The sequence below is a fragment of the Muntiacus reevesi genome, chromosome 10 (genome assembly GCF_963930625.1).
Source record: "Muntiacus reevesi chromosome 10, mMunRee1.1, whole genome shotgun sequence".
Lineage (NCBI taxonomy): Eukaryota > Metazoa > Chordata > Mammalia > Artiodactyla > Cervidae > Muntiacus > Muntiacus reevesi.
This window is the reverse complement of record NC_089258.1, coordinates 58,216,055-58,243,246: the sequence shown is the minus strand read 5'-3', so window position 1 is coordinate 58,243,246 and position 27,192 is coordinate 58,216,055. Positions and strand designations below refer to the sequence as shown.

At 39.1% G+C, this 27,192-nt stretch overlaps 1 protein-coding gene across 6 annotated transcripts in view; it reads left to right on the top strand.

The window, feature by feature from the left end:
- FAT1 (FAT atypical cadherin 1) overlaps nt 1-27,192 on the top strand; it is a 121,332-nt gene that overhangs the window by 43,200 nt on the left and 50,940 nt on the right. For all 6 annotated transcript variants that reach the window (XR_010664647.1, XM_065947608.1, XM_065947607.1 and 3 more), the window contains exon 3: nt 16,071-16,385. Coding sequence is in view for 5 of the 6 variants with exons in the window: in XM_065947608.1 (XP_065803680.1) it covers nt 16,071-16,385 (315 nt within the window). In the remaining variant the exon portion in view is untranslated. The remainder of the gene's footprint in view (nt 1-16,070; nt 16,386-27,192) is intronic.

Genomic DNA, 27,192 nt, shown 5'->3' with positions numbered 1-27,192 from the left:
TAGTTTTGATAATCACGTCATATTTGAAATGAGACTGTAGAGCATCTTCCTAAAGTAACTCTGTTCTTTACTGGGGCTCTGGATGAGGGTTTATAACAGGCCTCAGTGACCGCTTCTGCAGTCTGGATGCAAACATGTAACGTATTTTTTTGTACTGTTGATGTGCCTCTGTGTAAAGTGTGGACACAACAGTCTACTGGAGTCTCCTGCTCTGCAGTATCCCATTCAGGACACTCAGAGTGCTTCAGTCACCTGGTCTTCAAGTGATTCTAATATTTTGCTTCAAGCACTGCTTCAATATCATGTGGCTTCTGTTTGCTAGTTTGTCTCTGAAGTCATGGTAGCATCCTTGTAAAGTACAAAGTTAGGGATTAAGGTGTCATACCTGGAGAAGGGAACAGCTACTCACTCCAGTATTCTGACCTGGAGAGTTCCATGGACTGTGTAGTCCATGGGGCCTCAGAGTTGGACACGACTGAGCAACTTTGGGCTTCCCTGATAGCTCAGTTGGTGAAGAATCCGCCTGCAAAGCAGGAGACCCTGGTTCGATTCTGGGTTGGGAAGATCTGCTGGAGAAGGGGTAGGCTACCCACTCCAGAATTCTTGGGCTTCCTTTGTGGCTCAGCTGGTAAAGAATCTGCCCGAAATGTGGAAAACCTGGGTTCGATCCCTGGGTTGGGAAGATCCCCTGGAGAGGGGAAAGGCTACCCACTCTAGTATTTTGGGCTAGATAATTCAATGGACTGTATAGTCCATGGGGGTCACAAACATGACTGGGCGACTTTCACTTTCACTTTTCACCTCTATAAGAATCTTCCTAAATCTTGGCTTGGCTTTAGCTTCTCAAGCATCAGTATGGACTTAATAGTAGTCATTGCCTGTATTTTTTATACTAATCAAGTCATCCTTGAAACACATCTATCCTCCCTGTTTTATATGTCAGGAAACTGAGGCATTGACAGTAATAAATAACCATCAGTCACACATTTATTGAAGTGCAGAGTTGGGACCGTTAACAAGGACACTGTAAGAATGATTGATTATATAGCTTGAAGACTAGTATACTTTAGAGTGATGGATTTGAAGAACAGAGCCTACATTGTCTGAAAATCCCGTTGCCCTCTCTGGTTCTGAAATGAATAATACCCTCCGTCAGTGCTTGGGAAGTGTGGTTAAGTCAGAGTTGTGGAGAGCGGGGTAAGGTCGGGCTAGGAGTATTTCAAGCTCTCTAGTGGTTAACCTCGGAGAAGGCAATAATAGCACTCCACTCCAGTACTCTTGCCTGGAAAATCCCATGGACGGAGGAGCCTGGTGGGCTGCAGTCCATGGGGTCTCGAAGAGTCGGACACGACTGAGTGACTTCAGTTTCCCTTTTCACTTTCATGCATTGGAGAAGGAAATGGCAACACACTCCAGTGTTCTTGCCTGGAGAATCCCAGGGACGGGGTCGCACAGAGTCGGACACGACTGAAGTGACTTAGCAGCAGTAGCAGTAGCAGGGTTAACCTTGAGATTGTGTCACTGACGCTTGCTATTCCTGATACCAGTCATCTCCCACAAACCAGAAGCCACATTTCACTCCCACTGGAATTTGGGTTAAGACAGCCCTTCATTTCTCTACTAGGTACTGCTCTTGAAGGTAGGTTGGGGTTTCAGGAGATAGGGGTCCACTTAGGGCTTTGATTCAAGCTCTGCAGCCTAATGACACGTGTTTAATCTCTCGATCATGGCTTCCTCATCTGTAAAGTTAGAGGGTTGAATTAGGTGATTTTTATCACTTGTTTTTTAATTCTTTATTTATCTACTTTGGTTTGGTGGCTTAAGGTAACTAAGTACCATGAAAGTTCATAAAATGCTGTTTACTTAGGAAGTCAACTGCCTCCCTGTGCCTTTGTTAGAGGTATTTGGGAGTATGGATCCCATTATGTTTTCTTCCAGAGGAGTGGGGGTTGAGGGCCCAGGGAAAAGTGGTAGATGAGGAGAGAAACACTGCAGAAATGACGGCTTTATGGAAGCATGTTAAATGATTTATGATGGTATCATCAATAGTCACAAATATAATTCAGATCTCATGGTTATGCTATTATGAGTTCTCTTCTTTGAATCTTTGAATTAGCTGTTTTTCCCTATTAGAAAACATCAGTTCTGCTAAAGGAATCTTTTATTTTCACCCCTTGCAATTTCTTTTGAACAGATTAGGTTAGTCTGTTGGGTTATATTTCTCTTTTAAAGACAATAATTAAAGGCATGGCTATGCCAGCATTATTTCAGAATATGCTAGTAAAGTGAACATCTTTAAAATTCCTTCAATAGTTAGTTGAGACTAAATTTACAACCACAATTATTTTGCTTTTCTGATCTGGTACTTATATCATTTGGGAAATACATATGTATTATTTCCATTAATTGATATAGTTAGAAGTAAGTGGATTAGCTTACTGGATCTGTGAGTTATGCTTGAGGAGAAGTCACCAGATTATAAAGTGATCATTTATAAATTATTTCAGATTTTAAAAAATAGCTTGTTATAGCAAATCAACCAAAAAGTAAAATAACTGGAAAAGATATGATTGCTTTACTACATCTTTCATAAATGGTTGGATGAAGAGACAAATCTATCCAGGAGTTTAGGATTGAATCTCTTTTTAAAAAATCATTTAAAAAATGACGGAGTTGGTAAGAGAACATCTGGCCTCTTTCCTTTGAACTTATCTGATATTCTGTCAAGTGCTAGAAATAGTTGAGGTTTTTTAGAAATGCCAGTAATGTGTATGTCTCATGCTTCCCCCCACCTTGCATTTTGAATTTGTATTTAGTTTTGTGGGGGGGGGGGTGAAGAATTTTGGAAAGTAAAGATAATTTTCAAAACAAAATGTGAAAAACTTCCATTGTATTAGATTACAATTTACTTAACTATTAAGAGAGATGTGTTTTTAGTGTTTGGTACTTTTGGTCTGTTGTACCTTTAATCAAGAAGGTTTTATTTCTATTTATTTATGTTTTTATATCGTCTCTGAGACGTTTCAGTAACTGTTTAACTAGTTAATTGCGAGTAGTATGCGATGGTTGAATGACATCACCGACTCAATGGACTTGACTTTGAACAAATTCCAGGAGACTGTAAAAGGCAGGGAAGCCTGGTGTGCTGCAGTCCATGGGGTCGCAAGAGACATGACAGAGACTGATCAACAGAATGCTGTAATTAATTGTTGTGCACTTTTGACTGTATTTCTTCTAATTAGATTGTATATACTTTTCTAATATCTATGGCTGCGTGATGTCCCCGTACTTACTTTCTTAGTCTGTATCTTCTGTTGTTCCCCCCTTTTTAGCAGTGGTTAGGAGAACTAGAGAAGAAAATGTTTCACTTGTTGATGAAATGGTCATTACTACTTTGTTAAAGGACAACTTTGGTCTCAGATGAAGTTAAGAAAAAAAATAATATGAGAATACTGTGGTTATTTATTCTATACAGTTAATTGTTTTCCCAAATTCAGTTCTCTGCTTGAGTTTTTTTTTAGTGCAGACACATGATAGCTATTTGAGACCCCATCCATCTACTCTTGTATAGCCTCTCCCGTAAGAATTATGTCTCCATCATCTCTAAGGTAATGGATTACTGTTCCCAGTGTTTCAGAGCACTTCATGAAGTTTGTTTCCTATTTGCTTAGCATAGTGCAGACTATATAATTCTTCCCCTGTCTTTCGTGATTTAAAAAAAAAAATCAAATTAGGAATCTTCTGATCCATTGAAGTCCCTTCCTAAAACCTTTTCTTCATTTAAAGAAATGTGAATTCAGAAAATAGGTGAAGTTAGAGAGGGGATTATGTATAATACAAATTGATGTTTTGCCTTAGTATTCTTAGTAAGGTCTAATCAAATCTTGCAATGAGTTTAGGTCATTATTTATAGGTGTTTGATTTAATTTGTCAGCATAAAGCACAGTTCACCCACAGTTTATCCTAAGTCAGTGGCAGTGAGTGAGTTTGCAACTAGGTTAGCTTCACCTGCATTGTGAGTTCTTTTAGAGACTGGGATTTGGCAGCAAATTGGGTATTAAAAGTAGCTGAATATTACCTCTAAAGTGTAGCTTTTGAATTTGTACATTACTTTGAATTTTTTAATTTGAAAACTGCTGTATTTTTAAAATGGAATTTAATAGAGAAACAGGTTTTGTTTCATTCATGGATCAAAAGTAAAGGAAAATGCTGCCTGGAGTGGCTAGGAAAGGGGGAGATTTGTACAGTACAGGGGTTTTTATTTGCTTCAACTAGGATTCAGGTCATGTAAAACACGTGTACCCTTTGCATAGCTGAATGGCATAGCTGAACTGCATGCAGGTCTCAGGTTTTACTTTAAGAAAAAGAGTTGCACTTTTCTGCGTTTAGAATCTGTTTTCTAGAAACCTAAACAGACCTGAGGAGAAGGAACGCTTGCTCTTCTCCCAGCCCGGTGCCTTGCAGGACTCCGGAGACAACTGTCTGTTTTGGAAAGAGCTGTGTTTATACAGTGGCCACTGTAATTCTTGACTGTAGCCGAGGAATCTCATTCCATTCCTTCTTTAGCAAGGGAGTGCGTTAAGGAGCTTGGCATGAGGCGTAGTCCTCTCAGCTGACATTTGAATCCTTGAATAGTCCCTTGTCCTCTCCATGTTGGAGCACACTTTCCCGTACAAGTGTTTCAGCCAGTTGCTGCCCGGCTTAAGAAAACCTCGAAGTCACTCTTAACTTTTAAAGGTTGCTTTTACATTTCCGAAATTTCTCAAGTTCTAGTTGATACACTTTGGATTAATCCTTTATACATGTGCGCTAAAAGAAGGATTTTTATGCAGCACTTATGTAGTTCTTGTAGAAAAATTAGAAACTGTGAATACAAAGAAGAAAAATTTCACTTACCCTGTAATCTATCAGTCTTAGTGTATATATACATCTTCTCCCTGTCTTTTCTCAGAAAATGGAATTAATGTTATAATTTATTTTTAAAAATCATATATTACATGTTGCATCCTAAAATTCAGTCAGGCACTGATAACCTAGAAATGGATTTGCATGACTTTCGTGCAAGAGATAAAATAATAGAAAATAAATGTTCCGATAACTAGTCATTAAAATACTATGTTGCCCTTCTCAAAAAGGCAGTTTGAAGGAATACGTTACTATTTTGTTTAACTGCCTTTCCCATAATAATTTGTTTTACTTTTCTTGGTTTCTTTAGTTACTTCTTACTAAGCCTGGCAGTTTTAGGAACCCTGTGTTTGTTGAATGAATGAAAGAAGGTATAAATCAGTAATACCAGGTTCCAGAGTAATTTCTAGCAAGATCCAGGCCACCTTAAAAGATGGTAAATCCTTTTTGGTGAAACCAGTATTATAGAGTACAGTTTTTTTTTTTTTTTTTAATCTGTTATTGAAGTATTGGATATTGGTATAGGTTTTCTTAAGTATTGGAGTCTGGATTAAGATGTCACCAAGATTTCTTTTCCAAAGGAGGGTTTTATTAAAACAGTCAGTTTTTATCTGACACAAAATGTTTACAACTTGCTTTTAAGATTTAGAACTCCATCTCTACCTCTCAATAATTTAAGATTAATGACAGCACATTCACAACTAACTCAGTTATGATATTCTTACAGTGATATTCAGTAATTACAATGTCTATAACTTTATGCTTCATTTAGTGTAAATAAAGTCTGCACTTCTGTGTAACAAGATGCCATGATAAATATACTAATTTGATGGATACAGAACCCTGTCAATTCTTTTTTCTGTCCTTTTCCCTTTTTTATCCTAAACTGGGTCACATGGGATCCTTGAACTTTGTGTGGGGATCCGCTTGGCCCACATTTAGTTGGGTTTATGGGAAGCCCGTGGTGGCTCAGCTGGTAAAGAACCCGTCTGCCAATGCAGAAGACACAAGAGACACGGGTTCGGTCCTTTATACTTTAATTCTTTTCATTCCTCCCACTGTGGACAGGTGATGGTAAACTTTTGATGTGTTGATTTTTTATTTCCATCAATAGAGAGAGATTTATGAAGATCACCTGGTTGCTGCTTAGTCTTTAAGTCCAACTCTTGGTGACCCCATGGACTGTAGCATGCTAGGCTCATAGGATTCTCCAGGCAAGAATACTGGGCTGGGCTCCCATTTCCTTCTCCAGGGGCTCTTCCTGACCCAGGGATCAAACCTGCATCTCCTGCATTGGCAGGCAGATTCTGTTTACTACTGAGCCGCCAGGAAAGCCCATGAAGATCACCTTCCCAGGCTTTTGAGAAAAGAACTGTGGCTGGAAGAGTTGTCTGTGCCAGTTAAATCACATCTCTTCACCCGGTGAGAACAGGAAAAGCAGAAGGGAGCCCCCTGGTGGCTGTGAGTTTCAGCTGTGGACTAGTCAGCCAGGTGTTGGATTCTCGCTGCTCTGCAACTGGTTCGGTAACAAGGCAGCTTACTCAACTTTTGAGGCTTCGACAGGTTAGTGAATGTAAGTGCTTAGGTGACTAAGACTAAGGGAATTAAATTCATTGATGAATCTGTACTATGATGATGGCCTTGGTCCAGTGATTTTTCAGCTCTAACCCTCTGTCTGCATGTGGAAGATGAGGAGAGTCTGTCGAGCTTGCAGAATAATTGTGAGGATCAGCAAAGTGGCACATATAAACCATATGCTGAGTGTGCATCCAGTAATCATAAGGCAGAAAAAGTAATCCACGTTGAAATCGAAAACTTTTGAAAATGTGAAACAAACCGCTAGAAGCAGAGCTGTTGGTGTGTGATATGCATCCTCTGGATCCTAATCCCTCCAAAGGCTGTCTGGTGTACATAGTTTTATCGCAGTAGTATGTCTTCAGATGATACGTTTGATACCCAAGGATGATCCTTTTTAAACGAGCTTATCCATGAAAGTCCTCATTAACAATATTAATGATTCTGACATGGAAATCAGAACTTGGAACCATTTTCCACAAAGCATAAAAACATGATTTAGCAGGGCTTGCCATGGGAATGACTCTTTGCAAAGCTAAAGCAATCCCTGGACTTGAAACATGATGCTTAAAATCTGATTATGAACTTTAATTAATATGTTTTAGTAAGTTGGCAAGTCAAAAAGCTTCCTCAGCTGATTTTAAAGTTACTGCAGCAGCTTTAATTGAAAGAGTTGATAGATATACAGTTTAATTAAAATGATTTAAATAGGCAATCTAAATAATGAAAAAACAGATTGACAGTTACTGCATAAGAAGCTTTCCCTTTAATTGTTAACTTATGATCTAATTCAATGCAGTATACTTATATAATTTCCTATATATAATAAAAAAGACTTTTAAGCAGTCTTGTTCGTTTGTTTTTTAGTTCTCATTATAATGTACTTTGTTTCATAAAGTTGTACTTTGGTCTGGCCCTGTAAGTAGTTTCATATATATTAATAAATACTTTTGAATATTGAATCATTGAAGCTGTCAGTTGTTATCCATTGACTCAAATTAAATGAAAGAGATGAAAGTATATCTAAGCTATAAACAGAAAGTGAAAGAAGGTTATACTAGCAAAACTCTTAAAGGACAGTTGGTACTTAAGTTTGACTTGGCTTTTTATTGTATGCATGTTAAATATGACTTAAAATTCTTGGTTAGGGAAATTTACAGTTAAAAATTTTTTTAGTTCATTGATTTCCTTTATTGTCCCTCTGTCCTTTTGTTTATTCTGGACCTTCCCCCCTGCCCCCACACTGGGCATATACTTCTGTATTTGTACTTCTGGTGTTTGAAATAGGACTAAACCAAAGCAAGGTTGTACTCTATATATACAGTTTTATAAAGATTTACAATTTTGCTCAGTCTGTATATTGTTGACACTGTTCCTTGTAATTAATAGACATCACAAAATTAGCCACATCCCCTTTTTGTGCCCTCATGAAACATGCTTAATGTTTTAATGACACACAACAGCGAGGTTTTTGCAGCTTCAGATCTTTTGCGTAGATCCCCAAATGTTGGGAAAACAACAAAGCCAGTTTTTTCCATCTGGTCTCTCCATTTGTGCATTCTGTTGAATACAGGACTTTCCCAGGAAATGGCAGGCTGTGTTCAGTGGCCCTCATGCGTTTCTCCAATCAGAGGACACAGCCAGACTCAGACGTATCACAGAATGGCTGGAGCCCGACTCTTTGGGATTGAGCCCCAGTTCCACCAGTAATAAACTTAACTGTGTGACTTTGGGCAGGTGGCTGACATTGTTTCCTCATCTTTCCTCTATTAAACTAACTAACTACCCACTTCTTAGAGTTTCTAACTCTATTACCCACTTCTTAGAGTTTCTATAAAGATGAAAAGATGTGAGACATACTTGAAATCGTAGCTGGTGTATCGTGAGCTCTATATAATAGATAGATTTGCTGTTTTATAACAATATCACCATCATCATTACCATTTCACTTGACTTTGCTGTGTTCTTAGTCATAAATGGCTTCTCACAAAATAACACGGCAAGCTCCTGCTTTGGAAGTCTGGGTGATGGTAGCAGTCGGGACCATATCGTTCACCTTTGCGACAGGACTTACTCTCTTTAGCCGTGAGGGGACAGCGGTACTCATTGGACTGCTGTATGCTGATGTGTGCCTAGGGGCTTGCTTGGCCTGTGGGGGTTGTTTCTTGGTGGACTCATCCTGACCTTTTTTAAATTTATCAAAAGCATGGGATATTTATCCTATTTGTGTACTCTCGAGCATTTAAAATTTTAATTATGTATTACTCTCTTTTTAAAAGTATTAATTTTTTTTCCAGAGAATTTTTGTCTGCAAGACAAACTATTAAATATGACTCTGTCTATATTTTCCTTATATTTCATACTTACCAACATCAGTAAAAATACATGATAATATCTTATATCCTTGAGGTGAAAGGAAGTATGAAACTTTTATGTGACTACCAAAAGCATTTTTTCTGTGTCTTTCTCTAGGTGGACTGTCTAGCCATTTTAGCATCTGAAATGCCTTTAAAAGACTCTTATCTCATTTGTTCCTGTATTTTAGTTAGCAGTAACTATGCAATTTTGCCAAGCAACACAGAAACAGGCAGAAACATTAAATATATACATATTATATATTTACATTATGATCTACTGTACTTAATGTTTCTAAAAGAACTAAAGGGTTTTCATTTGTTAGATACTATTGCGTGTCAGGTTGGTATAGTCATTTTAAAGAGTCTTTGAATTTCAGAAATAGAGCTTTTTATATCAAGAAACTCAGTTTTATCACCGTTTCACATTAATGTTATCAAGGCAAAACTTAAGTGACAGCAAATCTTTCAATATTTACAGTAAATTTAGAAGTTACAATGTAAACAGATAATTGGATTGCTGTTTAAATCTTTAGCCCAACATAACAAGGTTTTTTCCTGTGGACACTCTAGGATGTCTCAAGGTATGGTATTCATAACATTATCAGTCTCAATCTTGTGTTTAATGAAAATGAGATTAAAAACAAAATTCAGAAAAGTTTTATCACTTAAAGAAGAAACAAATTGCATATTAATTACCCCTGATGGACATCTTTTGAAAAAATTCGGTAGATTACAGAAAAGTTGAGCAGCTAGTGTCCCCTGCCCCGCACAGTTTCCCCTATTATTGTCTATTTGTTATAATTAACAAACTAATGTCAATATGTTCTTGTCAACTAAGGCCCAGTTTACTCAGTTTCTTTGATTTTTATCCAGTGTGCTTTTTCTGGTCCAGGATTCTCCGCAGAACCCTGCATAACCTTTAGCTGTCATATTTCCTTACGTTACTCTTGTTTGGGACTTGTTTTTCATCCTTACCTTGTTTTTTGATGAACATCTGTTTTTCAACACATGCTTAATAAGCACCCCTTTACCAGGCCCTGAACAAAACAGGCAACAAATCCATGCCCTCAAAAGGTTTAGTTTTTAGGAGAGAGTTTATCGTTGACTCTTTAAAGACAAATGCCTTGTAGCACATTACTATTTAATATGACAATTGAGCGACTTCTGATTTTTCCATAATGAGCAGAAAAAAATGGAGTGGCCATTTGCAGATTAATTGCAGAAGCATAGCTGTTGTATCTCTAGTCTGTAGAAGATAGCTGTTCTTTTTAAGTGGGCATTGTTTTTACATTTGAGAAGACATTTAGTTCCAAAAGAGTTACTCTGTTTATGATGAGACTACAGAAATGGAGAAAAGAAGGGTCAACCCCTTGTTGCCTTCAGGGAAAATATCATCAAAAATTACATTTTACGTTGACATTTTTCTGGTGGTTGACCAAGAAGCTTTTCATACAATTGCTGCCATAAGCTTGGTTGCAGAGAAGTTAAAAAAAATAGGTGTGATAATATGGTATATCAGAGATGAGGGTAGGGTTTACAAGTTTATGTTGCCAGATTGTTGCTGATTATAGTACTTTTTAGTTGGAGTAGCTAAAGAAGCTGAAATAGCTTGGTTTTGTTGAAAGCTTTGGCACTAGAACTTGATATGGGGCCAACACCTGTTAAACCAAGAAAATAGGAAAATTCCAGGAAGAAAAGGTACTCTCTGGCCATGGAAATTTGGATCAGTTAAATTATTTCGGGCATTATAGTGACTACATACTGCTTTATTTTTGCCTGAAAGATTGCCGTGTTGAAAGCATCTTGCCGACCGGTGGCAGCTGGGGAGCTGCTGGACGTTCCTGTCCAAGGCCAGTGTTCAAGTTAACCGGCCATTGGCCATCAGGGATGGGCAGCAGAAAGGAGTTATTTTTGGAAACCTTTATTTACTTTGGGGCCGTTTACTTGAGCAATTAATACTGTATCCTACAGCCTTTCAATAATTGGACTGTGTAAGGAAGACACCATCAGTAACTGTCTAATCATGGGCCTGTTTAAATATATGGACATGAGTGAAACCTTTTTAAAAGAAATTTTGCTGTGAGCTATATTTTCAGCCACATTGGTCAAGCTCTTTGAACAGTTACATTGTATTTTTTCTTTCAGCTCTATTTTTCCACTGTACACACATTTAAAAGCAGTTTCCATAGTGACATCTGGTGGTAGTTTTGAAAATCCTAGAGAGTATGTTTGGAATGATAAATATTTTTATTTAATAGCTCCAGATTTCCGGCTTCTTTCAAATTTTTCAGCTTTTAACAAACTCCCCCTGAAAATGCCTTCATCGTATTCTTGAGATTGGAAAAACTGGGCCATCTCTTGTTTCTGTCACGTTTCATTAACGCTGAGAAATGATTCTTGTAGCATTGCTGGATGGTGCATATATACCAAGCTTGTCTGAACTTGTCTTCTGTGCTCAAAATGCACAGTGTCGAATCAGACAGCGGCATCCTTACCTTGCCTGCTGCTTGTGCACTGCTAACCTTTTGACAAGAAAGGTGTCATTTCCACCACCGCCATCTCACTGGCTTTCTCTGGTACATCACCGATGATCTCATCTGGCTGCAGGGAGCTCTGCGGCAGCCCTGGGTTATCACTTCTTCGTCTCTCCCAGCCCAGGCTTACAGATCATCTAGTTGGTTGCATGCCATTGTTGCTCTCCCAGACAGTGAAAGAGGAACAAAAAATAGGCCCAGAGAGGGAGGTATTTGAAGACAAGAGGGAGATCAATGGAACTCAGTGTATGGATGTATATATGTGCCAAATGGAGTATTACTGTGGGTGTGTGTTAAAAAAAAAAAAGCTCTTTAAAACCAGAGTTTAAGTATTTATAGTTTTGTTGGTTGTTTCAGGAAAGGTGAATTTATAACCCAGTGTGCAGAAAAGTAATTATTGAAAGCTGGTTTGGTAGAAGATTATGGACTGAGAAAAATGGAACTGGTATAGTTTTGAGAACTATAGTAGGTCTCTGAACACAGTAGGTCGATTCACTTCCAGCAATACCTGGGAGTCTTCAGTAGTTATTTTCCTGTGTTAAAGTACTTCATGATGGAATTTTGAAAACTTATTTCCTTTGAATGAATTAAGATAACTAAGTTACAGAAGAGAGCCATCTATGCATGCTGGTTGTGGCTCTAGGAAGGATGGAGAAAAGAATGGTGATAAGTGTATAAGGACTGAAATAATGACTGAAGGGATAAGGAATAAGTGAGTAAAGACTGAAAGAATAAAAACTGCTCTGGCCAGATTTCTTAGTAGTTGCTTTGTTCGTTGTCTCAGAAACGAGGACGCCTATAAAGAATAAATGAGATTCTGATGAGCCCCTGGTTAAGGAGGTACCTTACTCTGGACTCTTATAAAGAAAAGTGAAGTCGCTCAGTCGTGTCCGACTCTTTGCAACCCCATGGACTGCAGCCCACCAGGCTTCTCTGTCCATGGAATTTTCTAGGCAAGAGTACTGGAGTGGGTTGCCATTTCCTTCTCCAGGGGATCTTCCTGACACAGGAATCGGACCCAGGTCTCCCACATTGCAGGACTCTCATAAACACTCTGTAAAATTCTCTCTGCCGAAATATGGTCTATTCCCATCTACACTATGCTTTCAGAATAGTGGTTCGAATTAGAATCTGCAATTAAAATAGTGCTTAGGCACTGGACCCTGGACCTCTGTGACTAAGCGGAGCCCTGGAATCTTCTCTGCTTTATTGTCCTCTAAGTTTGGGAAAGACTCTGACCTCCACAATGGGAAGCTGCCTGTGGGTTCTCATCGTGGCAGCCCCCACCCACATCCGTGATAGCCAGCACCCTTGCTGTGGTCGTGTGTGTGACAGTGCATCTGTGGCTAATGATAACAGTACAGCCTGCTGGTGAAGAGCCAACGTTCTGGAATCAGACTGGCTCATTCATATCTCAGTTCTACCTTTTTAACTGTTGACTGACTACTTAATCACTGTGCTTCTCAATCACTCTAAGGCTAAGGCCATTTGCTTACTTTATCTAAACTTCTGCCTCCTCATTTGTGAAGCTTGGAAGAAAATCAAATGATTCCTGTGTTCTTTAAATGATTTAATACATGTAAGCACCTAATGAAGTCCTTGACATGCAGTAAATCCTTATATTGTTAAATTATAAATATAGCAAATTTACTCATGTTATTATCTAAGCATTTTTTTTTAAAGAAGAGATTATTCAATATGCCCTCCTTTCCCTTTGGAAGTTAAAAATTCACCTTATCTTTTAGTTACCTATTAGCTGTATTAAGTAATTTTGTTCTTTTACAAGGATATAATAAAATACATTAAAACATGAACGTCTCAGAAGTCACTATGAAATATACATAAAGATATACAGTTCAAGAATTCATGAAATATGAACACCTGAGTATCTCAATTGCTACTTCACGCAATTCTAGTTTCTCCCATATTTGAGTAGAGCAGCTTTAGTGTCTCGCTTTGAACTGATGGTAATATCTGGCGATTCCCTGGGCCTTGACACCTTCCCTCCAGACTGTGGCTCGGCAGCCAGGCACAGGTGGGGTCCCCTCAGTTGCTAGGTTGATTGGCAGAGAGGGCATTTCCCAGCAGAAGCATCCGTCTCATACATGTGCACTGCAGTCTGGACGCTTTCAGACCAGACTCCACGTGGGACTGAATAGAAAATCTAGAGCTGTTTTTGTCTGTGATTTAAATCTTATAACATATTTGCGTTTTCTGTCTCTTTTTTTTCCTTCTACCCTGACACTAAAAAAAAAAAGCTATTGTATGTGAATGAACACTTAATTCACGCCTTCTGAGTACTGATCTGCAAAAAAATGGACAGCATAGCACTGACTTGTCTTTTCAGACTTTTCACAGTAAATTTGGTTGACTGCACCTTTGTCATACTAACGGTAAAACTGATGGGATTTTGTTGGTACCCGAAGTCAGAGATTCCTGGTGTTTGAACTCCAGCTCTGCCATTGCCTAGGACCCTGGGAAAGCCTCATCTCTCTTAATCTGAGTTTTTCATTCACAAAATGAGGATAATAACACCACATATATGGGAAGATTAGATATAAGAAGTGAATAAAATAAGGCATGTAAGATAGTTATAGTGCCTGCTATATAGTAAAGATGAACAAAACTTTTCCTAATTATTGTTATTAAATGCCTACAAATGACATTGAGAGAGAGACACAGTTTTTAAAATGAACTAGTTGAGGATTAGAATTCAAAAGAGGTGAGTGCAAGTACCTTGTACCTGTCTTGAAATTTTCTAATAATACTTCACCTGCCAAGTGAATTATGTTACATTTTCATGACATGGCAGAAACAAGAGAAGCATTTGTGCATTCATTTGTTTATGTAATCCTCTTAGAACATTCAGTTATTCCCTGATGTCCTTTGTATCAATTGATGGGAGTGATAAAAAAGAAAAACTGGAAAAGATTACTTTCCCTTGGTTACTTAGGGCGCTCTTCTTTCAGGCTAATAACATATAATTTTGCTAATTTAGTGAACAGATTCAGTATGCATAGACTCATGTTTGGACAAGAGAAAAAGGAACACATGTTTGACTTATCTGCTGTACAGAGACCAGCTAACTCCTTTTTTATTTAAGAGTTCTGAGTCTTTGTTCCATAGTTTTAGGAGGAGATCCATTTTGAGGGTTTGCTAAGAATTAATGAAACAGTAGTCGGAATGCTTCTGAATAGCAGTACATATTCATTTTATGATAATCCAGTTCACATTTTAATATTTAGTAAATATTTTAATATTTAGTTCACATTTAATATTTGGTCTTTATAAGTTGGAAACCTTTTGGGGAGGGTTAGATATAATTATTTAGTATTTAAAATAAATGAGGTCTTTTTTTTTAATATTAATAACCTCAGATAAGCACATATTTAAATTTACATCATGATAAAAAAATAAGAAATACAGATATGTATTCAGTTAAAATAAATACTGCTTCATTTCTGAGCACAGATTAAATAGATATTTGTTACTTTTTCCATAGTAGTTTGCATTCAATGGAAAACTAGGGATTCTAGAGTTGTAGGATTTCCAAAGTTCAACCTGGATCATATTGAACAATGAAAATAGCCTTAATTCACAGTGATTCTCTTCCCTGGTGACTCAGATAGTAAAGAATCCCCCTGCAACGCAGGAAACCTGGGTTCAATCCCCGAGACGGGAAGTTTCCTTGGAGAAGGAAATGGCAACCCTGTCCAGTATTCTTGCCCAGAGAGTCCTATGGACAGAGGAGCCTGGTGGGCTACAGTCCATGGGTCATAAAGAGTTGGACTTGACTGAGTGACTAGTACACACACACACACACACACACACACACACTGCACAAGAGAAAAAAATGTAGTGATGTATTTTGGGAAAACCAAATGACAAGATCACACCATTGAATAAAAAGGTGGGGTTTGCCCAAGACAAGTGGACATTTCTGCTGTTAATAATCCTGAGATTAAGTATGCCTATGCGTGATTTCAGGGTTTGGGCCAAAATGTTACAGACATTCTAACCGTCTTCTTTGTAATTTTATAGCTCTGCCTCTCACTGGTTGACTTAATAAGAAATGTGTCCTAGTTTGGGCCCGTTTGAGGACTATTCTGTACCAAGTCCAGTTAAGATATACATTCATTCTTGTTCATTCATTTAATAAGTAGTTATATAAATAAAAAGTAGTAATGTGCTGGGTAAACTGGTATTTGACAAGGAGGCGGTCTCTGCCCCTATGGAGCTTGTAACACGGTGAGAGCATTGATGTTTTTAGCATCTTGCTCGTGTTGCCATTTGTTTAAGGCTATTCAAAGAAATGGAAGGATTTCAGGACGTAAGAGACCATATTTGCCCATTCATTTCTGCGGGCTCTTTTGAGACTTAAATCAGATAATTTTTGTAAAGCACTTCACGTGGTGCCTGGCACCTAATACCAGCGATGACAAAAACTTTTATGAGTGGTATTATGTGCCAAGTGCTGTATTTTAATCATTGTAAGTGTATTAGCTGGTTTTTTCAGCATACTGTTATTATCCCATTTTATAAAAGAGGAAACCAAGACACAGAGAGGTTCGTTTGCTTAAGATGGCTTAGCTGTGAGCCTTGCATAAGTCAGAGTTGTCATGTAGGCTGACACTTCCTCATAGTGACAAGTTGTTGTTGTTGACATACTGCTTCATGCTTTTGTTCTTCCCTTGCCTAGGTGTCATAGAGACTTCAGATCGACTGGACCGCGAGTCGACCTCTCATTACTGGCTGACAGTCTACGCATCTGATCAGGGCGTGGTGCCCCTGTCCTCCTTCGTAGAGGTCTACATAGAGGTGGAGGATGTGAATGACAACGCTCCGCAGACGTCGGAGCCTGTTTATTATCCAGAAATAATGGAAAACTCTCCCAAGGATGTATCTGTGGTCCAGATTGAGGCATTTGATCCAGACTCCAGCTCTGATGACAAGCTGACATACAAAATCACAAGTGGAAATCCACAGGGATTTTTTTCAATTAATTCTAAAACAGGTATGTGTTAATACTATTATGTATGAAATATTCATGCATATACCCGTTTGATTTGGGGAAATTTAAGAATTAAATTTCTTTATTTGCCACTTTTCTTTAGTTTTTGATAAATCATCTTCCTTTAGAATTATTCAAGACAAGCATTTATTCTCTGATGAAAATTTAGCCCCATTTTTTTTTCCTTTCAATTTGCTTTTATAAAACTACTTTGCTTCTTAGTAGAGTTTCACTTGCAGGTGAAAAAGCAAATATTGTAGTTTCATTAATAGCTCCTAAATTTAGTAATGTATTTTAAACTTAACTGCAGATTCTACTGCTGCTGCATTTTCCAAACTCTGCATTTTATGAAAACTATCAAAAGAGTTTATTTCACAGTTCACAGTGCTTTTTTTTTTTTTAATGTTGTTTTGGAATTTTTCCATAGAGCAGTGCTGTGTGTCTGCAGGCAGTAAAGGATCAGAATTCAGTAATTTTCAAATTGGGAGCAAATTCTTGAACTCACACGTCAAATTTTCCTTCTGACCATTTTTTTTTTCTCTGAACGTCCAACATTCTAAGAAGGTACTTCCTTGACTCCAAAGTCCTTATAAACTTCGAATGTTTGAACTTTTACATTTGACAGTGCATCAACTTTTTCCTTAAGTCTTGGTTCTCTTTATCCTATTGCACATACACATACACAGAGGTTCAGCATAGCTATCCTTTGTGTAGTAAAAAGTTAGCTACCATTTATGCATGAAAATTTGCAAGTGGAGTCTACAAGCTGTCTCGATCAGAGTTAAAACAGAACTCTCCACATGACCCCAAGAGGACTGTTCCTTTGTAGGAAGATAGAGCTTCTCTTGGAGGAGGTCATTGGCCTTTGAGTCTAGACTCTTCAGTGAGTCAATATTTCCCATAGAATCTAGTTTCCATAATCTAGATTATAAAGAGGTAGATTTATAACTTACATACCTCTGTCATGCCTTTGCTTATTATGTCTTATTTAGGGGAACTGTCCTGTTCAGTTATTGAGTTGTCTATTTGATATATCAAGGAAATATAAAAACCAAAATTAAGAAGGCATTCTCAGCTTCCTTGCCAGTCTTTGTTATTCCTTTTTTTTTTTTTTGTACTGTTCTTATTTTATAATTTACTTTGTTGAACTTAAAAGGAAGCAGTTTTTAAGGTGGAGAGAAGCTTGAATTCAATATCCATGTACTGAAATGCCTGTAGAAAGATGCTTGATAAGGGAGCATGTGTGTATGTAATATTTTGTGTCTTAAAAAAGGATGTTAAAAAATTAGTTTTTAAGCCTTTTGTCACCATATTCCAACCTGTCCTATAGACTGTCTTTCTTGATTAGTACAAGTAAACAAGATTGATTTTTGACTATACTTTTGCCTTGAGATTAATATGCTCTCGCTCTTTGGCCAAATTTTGATGTGTTTCTCTGATGGAGATTAAAAATGAGGTTTGGATTATTAGAAAACCGGTAGCTGATTAAGAATGATTGAGCCCTGTAAGAATTTAATTATGTGGGAGAGAAACAGGACTTGAGGGTCTTTGCTTTTGGAAGTGTTAGGAATAGGATACCAAGGGAGTTTCTTGAGCCTAAGAATGAGCGCTGGGATTAAGAGATTGTGTAAGAACAGCCTGGTGGCTCAGACAGTAAAGAGTCTAACTGAGGTGCAGGAGACCTGGGTTCAATCTCTGGGTTGGGAAGATCCCCTGGAGAAGGGCATGGCAACCACTCCAGTATTCCAGCCTGGAGAATCCTATTAATAGAGGAACCTGGCAGGCTATAGTCCATGGGGTTGCAAAGAGTTGGATTCGACTGAATGAATAACAGTTTCACTTTACTTTTTCATAAAGATTGGAATCATCATTACCTCTGGTTACTAAAGGCTTGTTTAAGCAGTGTCTTTTATACTGTTTCACAGCATTACTCATAACTCAGTTCAGCCTCATTTTTGGTGAAATAAAAGGAAAGAACTAAGAGCTAAAAAATTTAGAATGCATTGTCAAATATAAAAAGAAGAAAGATGAGATATTTATAAAAATTTCAGAGGAGGATTTCATAGTCAAGTAACTATTTGCTTGAAACGGGGACTGGTCACAGACCTTGAGAAATCTAGAAGCCACAGCCTCGAGGTAGTAATTCAGGAACATAACCACCCCTTTTAAACAGTTGCTTGTTTAGTTAGACTTTTAAATGTTTTCACTTTTCTTATATCATCTCTCTTTTAGATTAGATTAAATCCTCTGAAGAGACAGGCAAGCAAGCTATACATATGCCCTTTGCAATATCTGAGCAGATACCATATGTCTGGACATAATGTGTATTTGAGGACAGGAGAAAGAAACAGAGAAATTATATAAGTTAAAGCTACCGTGAGGAGCCTTGAAACCTCGGTTATCTGTCTCTGGCCTCTGAAATGATGAGGATACTGCTGTTGTGTTATGTCTTGAAGAAACGGGATTAATGTGGTATCGCCACTCCCTTTAAGTCTGTCTGTTCTGACAACTCTTTGGACGGGATGTTTGCTGAAACCTCAAAACTCTTCCTTTGGGGAGAAGAAATGCCATCTCAGACTCCATAGCTAGCTCCCAGACCCTTGGGCGGCATATAGATCCTGCTGATGAGACAGTGGGGGAAAATTCATGCAGATTCCCAAGAGGTTTTATTTATTTATGAGTTGAAGGCAGATAATAGTGGAGAATAACTATAGTTAGCACTCAGGAATATTTGTTGTGAAGCATGTAGTAAACTGTGTTTTGTAAAAATGTCTGATCATTCCACAAGTCACCTAAGTCTCTAAAAGTCTAGAAATAACCATATATTAGCATGGACACTGTAAAAGAAGATAGTAAATATACAGCCTCACAAGGTCCACCTCTGGATGCTTCTATTTCCTCAACTCAGCAGATAATTTGGGCATGACCTTCAGGGTCCAAATATATCCTCGAAGGATATATGTGCCTCAGAACTTTTAAAGCAGACTGGCTTTCAGTAGGCTGGTCAGTATCACTGGGGGCCGGATTGTGAAAGCTGGTGAAGACAGTCAGGTAGAAGAAAGTTTCCGTGATGCGCTGACCCATCACATCACCTGGGGTCCCAGAATCATGTTGCTTAATTATTAATGGCGGAGTGAGAAAATCACTGGGCAGGAAGGCATGAGATGTGGGCAATAGTGAGGTTTACCTCTGGGATCTTGGAGAAAACTGGCGTCCAGGTCCTGATGTTCTGTGAGTAGTGATGAGCATCTTTGCAGCTGGAGAGATGCCACGGCCTCTCCCATGTGCAGGGGTTAGTTACCTCTGTTAACACTGCATGAGATATCCAGGGTCTCAGTAGGTTGATAAAGGCATGCCTGTCCTTTGGATGAACAGATCTGATGAAGCAAAATGGGTCTACTTGCTTCTTAGTGGTTAAGAGAAATTTAGAAACCTGGTGATTATCACAACACCTAACAGACTAAAGGAAATCTAAATTCATTGCCATTCAAATCATTTTTTAACCCATCAGATGTTTACTGAGCTGCTGCTGTCTATTCAGCATGTTAAGAGATGCTCTGAGAGTTGGTAGTCTGCGTGCGTGAAATAGCAGAGAGAGACAGGTGAATGTGAGATGTGTGCCCAGGTGCTAATAAACGCCTCTGGAGGAAGTGGGAAAGTGATGATGACGGATGTGGTGGTGCAGGAAGGAGGATGAGGCAGGCCCCTTGGAAAAGTTAGGGTGCCGATACAGCAAGTAGTCAAGTGGATGGAGAGAGACGGGGTTCAGGGGTGTTCTCATTGGGACAATTAGAAGGAGTGGTGAGGCCAAGAAATCCAGTTCAGTGAGTGTATGAGAGAATGGCTGTGCTTGGTGGAAAGGCGTAAATACCAGAAGAGGTCAAGGATAATATTTATGTTATTTTTATAAATAATGACCTATTTTGGAGAGTCTCTGTGCAATCCCTTGGAATGTTCTGTATAAACTTAAATCAGGTGGCCTCACTGAGTCCTCCTGGAGAGGAGGAAACATCCCCCCAGAAACTTTTTTCTCTCCTGCTGTCATGGTGGGACGCCTATTTTTTTAAAAACGGAACCAAAAAACCTTGTCTAGGGCTGGGTTTGATCAGCTGAGTTGGGGATTCTCAGTGACAAGTTTGGATGAACGTTTTTGAATGTATTTTGTGCCTAGAACTGCCTTTCTGCGTCTCAGATGGTTCCCGTTATGTTGTTTTTAACTGGGGTGGCGGGGTGTTTCCTTTTAACAGAAGGTACAAGCAAAAGTCACTTGATCTTTTCTAATTGTTTCCTTTTCTAATACACACTTTGTTAACGCCAGAAGTCCTTATAACATTTTTTGTTTGATTATGCTCAGTATCAGGGCAAATCTGCTGCTTTTAACAAAAATCATGCAGTTGCTCGAGGTGGGAGAGAGGCAAGAGCAGAGAGCCTTAGATCGTCAGAGCCCTGGCAGCCTGGCTCCTGCATGCATATGCGTCACAGCTTCCTTGCAGAATGTCAAGGACAGAGAAGAAGGGGGCCGAACAATGGGGACCAGTGTGCACTCCCAGGCTCCGTTCTCCACAGGGAACCTCGGCAGACCGGAGCCGCCCCAGCAAAGTGTCTTTCTAGTCAATGCTATCAACGTGAACTTCTGAGGTCCGATAGGTCGCTTACAGTGGGCATGTAATTTCCAAGTGTTCATTCGGGGCCTGTGCATGCGTTAGAAACGACTGCAGTTTTACTCCCTTATCTCTGTGTTGGTATTTTCCAAGTTTTGGACACAAAGCAAGTATTGCTCTTTACTTTTAAAAAAGTTTTACTGGACTGTCGTTAACATACAGTAAATTGCACGCGGTTAAAGCCTGCGATTGGATGAGTTTGGACATAGCTACCCAGCTGTGAAACCATCCCGCAGTCAGACAGCACACGTACCCATCTCTCCCCCTAAGTTCCCCAAGCCTCTCACTTCTGTTGCTGCCTCCTCCCGCCCCCAGGCAGCCACTGATCTGCCTTCAATCACTGTATATTAGTTTGCCTTCCCTAAAATTTTCTATAAATAGACTCACAGAGTGTATACTGGGTTTTTTCTTTTTTTTTTTTGTAAAGGTTCTTACACTCAGCATACTTTCTTTTGAGAGTCACAGATGTTGTAGTGAGGACCGGAATCCGCTGAAATAATTCATACCAGCCAGTTCTAAACCTGCTTGAGCTGTAGCACCTTGCCCTTTCCACGGAAACCACAGGGAAGGTTGCGACCCACTCTTTCTCCTGCTCCTTCTGCCTCCTGACTGGCCCCAGTGCAGACCCGCTTGGCTGCGGTGAATAATAAACTCTTTTCAGTGACAGTGGTCTCCTGATCTAGTGGCCTCAGCATTCTGGAATGATAAGAAAGCCTGCATTTCCAAGCACTGTGAGGCAATTGCTGTTTGTACTTTCTTTTACTCATGTACAAACAAGCATGCATTACTTTTTTTTCTCGTCTTTTTCACAGGGGTGGTAGCATACTGTACACAGTGATAAACATCTTGGATTTTTCCCTTATTAGCATTAGAGGCTGTACCTTAGGAAAATTCTTTTACTGTAGTCATTGATGGGCTTGCCACCTTATTATAAGAGTGTAGGTACATATCCATGTACCTTTCATACCCATGTCACTGATCCGCTTATTTTACACTGTCTAGTAAATGTTTGTCAGAGAAGGCAATGGCACCCCACTCCAGTACTCTTGCCTGGGAAATCCCATGGACGGAGGAGCCTGGTGGGCTGCAGTCCACGGGGTCGCTATGAGTCAGACACGACTGAGCGACTTTACTTTCACTTTTCACTTTCACACATTGGAGAAGTAAATGGCAACCCACTCCAGTATTCTTGCCTGGAGAATCCCAGGGATGGGGGAGCCTGGTGGGCTGCCGTCTATGGGGTCGCACAGAGTCGGACACGACTGAAGCGACTTAGCAGCAGCAGCAGTAAATGTTTGTGGGTTTTTTTTTTGTTTTTGTATCTTCCCATTCATTGGGGGTACATCTTCCTGTTTGGGAACAAACACTGAAAAATAAATTTTTCATGGTTAAAAATAAATTCATCAGAAATGTGTATTAAGTAGAGGTGCCCTTTTTGAATATAGAGTATGTTTGTGGATGTGATTTCTGCGTGTCTACAAGAACATCTTCAAAGGGTTTAGGCTCTTTGACGACTATTGGATCTGTTTCCATCTGCTTAAAATTTTAAATGGTTTAAAAACTTTCTGGAGGTTGTTTCAGCTTACTGTTTTCCTAGCTTTTCCTCTATCAGTTCTGTAGAGTTAAAATTTCATGTGTTTTGGAGGCTGATCTCTACTCTAAATCTCTTATTATTAGATCTGGAGCACGTGGCCCCATTGGAATCACAGAAGCCACACGGGTCCCTCTCCTTGGGCTGATTTCTGTGAGACCGTCACATGCTTGTTACCTTTGAGAGTTGACCTTGAAGGAGATGGCCAAAGAGAAACCAGCAGCCCTTGGCTTTCCTTCTTTCGCTACTCTTCTGTGCTGTGTTCCGATCTTTCTTGTCCCACTCTTCCACCCCTGACCTCACTTTTAGATCAGGCTGAAATAAAACTTTCTCCGGGAGCCAGAAGGGCAGTGACAAGTATAGCTTATTAAGCATGTGGCACTTAATAAAGCACCCTCACGTAGTTGATCTTTACAAGAAACCCTGTGAGATAGGCAGAGACTGCAAATGCCAGCAGTCTGCTGTCTTCTCCATTTGTGTTTTCTCCAATTTTCAAGTAAATTATATGACTTCAGTGGAGAAGGAAATGGCAACCCAGCCCAGTATTCCTGCCTGTGAAATCCCATGGACGGAGGAGCCTGGTGGGCTAACATCCATGGTTGCAAGAGTTGGACACGACTGAGCAATTAAACCACCACTACATAGGGCTTGAGAGAGAGATAAAGGCCACCTGAGCTCAGAGCCAGGGAGACATGAGTTTCATGATTGCTGCTTCTGGTTGCAGGATCCCATGTTCACTTGATGGGCTTTCGGGTTTGGGATGTACATGTGGTTTCAGATATGTTTTTCCTGTACCTTCTCTGTTTTTTGCTGAATTACATGATGGTTGCTTTTTAGGCGAACCTTATTTCTAGTAATATTTTCAGACCGAAAAGCACAGAGCTTGTAAATAGCACTAAGTGTTTAAACTTCATTTTGTTAACCGTGTGTGGTGAGGATCGTTAAACCTTTGCCGTGAAGGGCCAAGTCTGAAATAATTCCAGCTTTGCAGGCCACAGAGTCACTTCACAGCCACTCAGCTCTAACACTGCAGAGTGAAAGCTGCCCTCGACAGCAGGGGAATTAATGAGAATCGCTGTGGGTGCCAATAAAACTTTATTTATGAGCATTGAAATTTGAATTTCATATACTTTTCGTGTGTCACAGTATATCCTTTTATTTCTGATTAAGAAGGTAAAAGCCATTCTTAGTTTGTAAGCTATACAAAATCAGTTCGGCAGTAGTTTTCTGACCTTTTATATGTTGATATATTTACTAGTTGGGCTGGTGGTACTACTGATTTATTTCTGAGAGGGTAGGCTACTTGATATTCCTGAAGTAAGAATTAAATTTATTTTCCATTACTCTAAGCAGTGAATATTTTAAAAAAGATGAGATCTGTATTTTGCTTCTCCAGGTTATTAAAATTGTTCTTTAAAGAATAGTAGTAGAATATTAGTTACCAAAGTTGAAATCTCAGAAAACATTTATCAAGTTAATGATAGACTATTATTCAGATCGCTTCTACTTTGAGAAATAGCTGTTTCTTGTTTGTTAGAAGATGCAATATTTTCAAGTTTTGAGATTTTCACACTTCTTTGTGCTATTATATCCTGTTAAAAATATTTCAGAGCTTGAAATTCCAGCTCTCGTAGTTGGTTATGTGTATATTTATCAGATCTTTACCATTTTCTCCATTTTTGTTCATCCCTTATTCTGCATTGAGATGTTCATGCTCAAATTAACCAAGTTACAGCTTCATATGCTTTGCAGAGGACAGCTTTATACAGGGACCTTTTATTCATTTGTTTATATGCAGAATAGAATAATGTAGCGTTATTTTATGTTCAATGTAAGAAATGTTCTTTAATTGCAGATAGAATAGTATATATGTGTGTATATATATACACATATATATATATAAAATATATACACACATCCATATATATATAGTGATGCCTAAAGCATGAGAAAGTCATAAAATGCTATAATAGTGAATAGGTATGCTGGGTAACCATCCATGTTCTAGGCAAGTGTCGTATTACAACTGTTTTTTCTCAGTCAAAGTAAATGGCATTTTATTGTGGCTGAACAAAGTGCAATAGGAAACAGCTATAGCTGCAAACAACTTCCGAGGGTTTCCGGTAACATTTGATAGCTGCACAGGAAGGAAATGAAGGGCCAGTCATTTTACAATGACAGGAATTCATTAAAAAAATAAAAAGTTTACTTATTTGTGGTCTTTTCCCAAATATTTGCAAATATTCAGGAAGACTCTATAGATCTTACCTGTTCTTCCTGCTTATTTTTTATTTTCCCATGAAGTATGTTATCCTTAAAGTCTAATAAAAATCAAATTTTATGCACTGCTTTTTCTGCACATATTGGAATAGATAAACTTTTTTACCCCAAAATCTGTTAATCTTGAATCCTTAAGATAAATTGTTTCAAGGAGTATTCTGTTCTTTTCTATGTTGCTGAATATCATTTGCTAAAATTACTTTGAGTACCAGTATTTTAAGATTTTGCATTTAAGTGCCTGAGTGAGATTAGTGTCTTTTACATCAACATGATGTTAACTTTATAAAATGGGTTGGGTTTCTCCCGTTTCTATCAGTGCTGTATCTGACATTTGTGGGAATGTCGAAGGCAATTCCTAGTAAATTGCATTTGGCTTTTGATCTTATGTTTATCTCATGTCTCAGCACCACCCATTTTTTCAGTGAGAAACAGCTAGTCAAGATAGACTTAAAGCCAGAAGAGAAGTCTGGCGATTTCAGGGTGCAAATTCTTGCTCAACCCCTGCTTGTGTGACTTTAGGCTGGTCATTTGATTTCATTCTTTGAGAGTTTTCCACGGGACTCTCAAAGTTTGAACTAAATGAGTTCCGAGCGCCCCTCCAGCCTTGACAGCCTATGAATAGAGTTCCATTTTTGGCTCCAAGCCTAATCCCGCTGGCACCAGGACTGCAGAGACAAACAATAGCTGCTCAGATGGCGGCAGCTGCCCAGAGAGCTCCAGACAGGCTGTGGTTACATGCAGCCTTAGAACACCACCTAAATAAAGACAGCGCCGTGCTGCAGAGGATCGCTGAGCCCAAGGGCCAGAGCTCCAAGGGGACGGATGCTGAGTGATAACTGTAGAAAAACTGGAAGTTCGCTCTTGGCCTGTCAGGCAGTCTGTATTTTTAGATGCGAACTCCGATAGCAATGCCCACCTCCTTGCCTGCCTTTGCAGGTCTGCTCTGCCTTTCCACTGCGGGCTCTCATCTCATCTTGCTTGTTCTGTGGTCATTCAGTCCTGGCTAAGGTCCTGGAGGGTCAAGGTGAGAACTAAGCGTGATACGGAGGATGTGGTTACTGCTTAGTACTTATTCTCCAGTTGACTTGTCTGAAAATTAGCAGAATTCATATGATTTCCATTTCACCTGTTGGAAGAGGAGTCTTAGAAATTTGAATAGGAAAACACTGTCCTTGGTCTGGTTTCTGTCCTCCCTCCTCCCGAGGTGTCCTCTGCCTACCTGCTCTCCAGACCTCAGTACTTTTTAGCTGTGCTCTTTGTAAATTGCAGTTAACAGCCTTGTTTTGCGAACACTGTCACTTTATTAAAAAGCTGGTTGGGCACAAAGATCTGTAGACTAGAAAGTCCCTTGGAACAGTATTTGTCATGTGCTCCACATGGAATTTTACAGTTAATGTCTCTTGCCTTCCTGTCTCACTGTCCTTTGCTTGCTTTAATACTTTATTTTAAAAATTAAAATGGTGGTGGCGTTCAGTCACTCAGTCGTGTCTGACTCTTTGGGACCCCGTGGACCCACCACACCAGATTTCCCTGTCCTTCACTGTCTCCGGAGTTTGCTCAAACTCATGTCCATTGAGTCAGTGATGCCATCCAACCATCTCATCCTCTGTCACCCCCTTCTCCTCTTGTCCTCAATCTTTCCCAGCATCAGGGTCTTTTCCAAAAATTAGAGTAAAAAATTAGAGTAACTGACATTTACTAATAATAATTACCGATGTAGTGCCTCCTTTATTTTCCATACATTTGATTAGTTCCTGTAGTTTTGTGATAGCTGAACAACTCAGAACAGGCACTGTGGAAACTTAAAAAAAAAAAAACCAAAATTGAACAGTATCAGCATCTCAAAATCTTGGCAAGTTTTGCTGTTTTCACTATTTAGAGTTAAGACAGCTGCTTGCAGAATTTGGATCTTAATATAACAGTATGTTTGCTATTGAAATACCGCTTCAAATTTTAACCACAGAAGAAGATTCTGACTATTGTGGATGTTAAAATTGGGTTTTGACATATATAATTTGAAATTGGAGATTCTCCAAAGGAATAGAGATGAGTTACATCATTTAAATTAATTTAAAAAGTCAGTGTTTTGTTCACACCAGCTACATTTCCAGTGCTCGGTGACCACGTATGCTGGGGCGGCTGCGCATGACGCAGTGCGCAAGGTGGAACTTGTCCATCATCGCCAGGAGTTCTGTGACCACAGCGCCTTTCCACAATGTATGTTGCTGTGGTTCATGCGTTTCTGTAAAATAAGCAGAAGGATGAAGAGTGGCTGCAG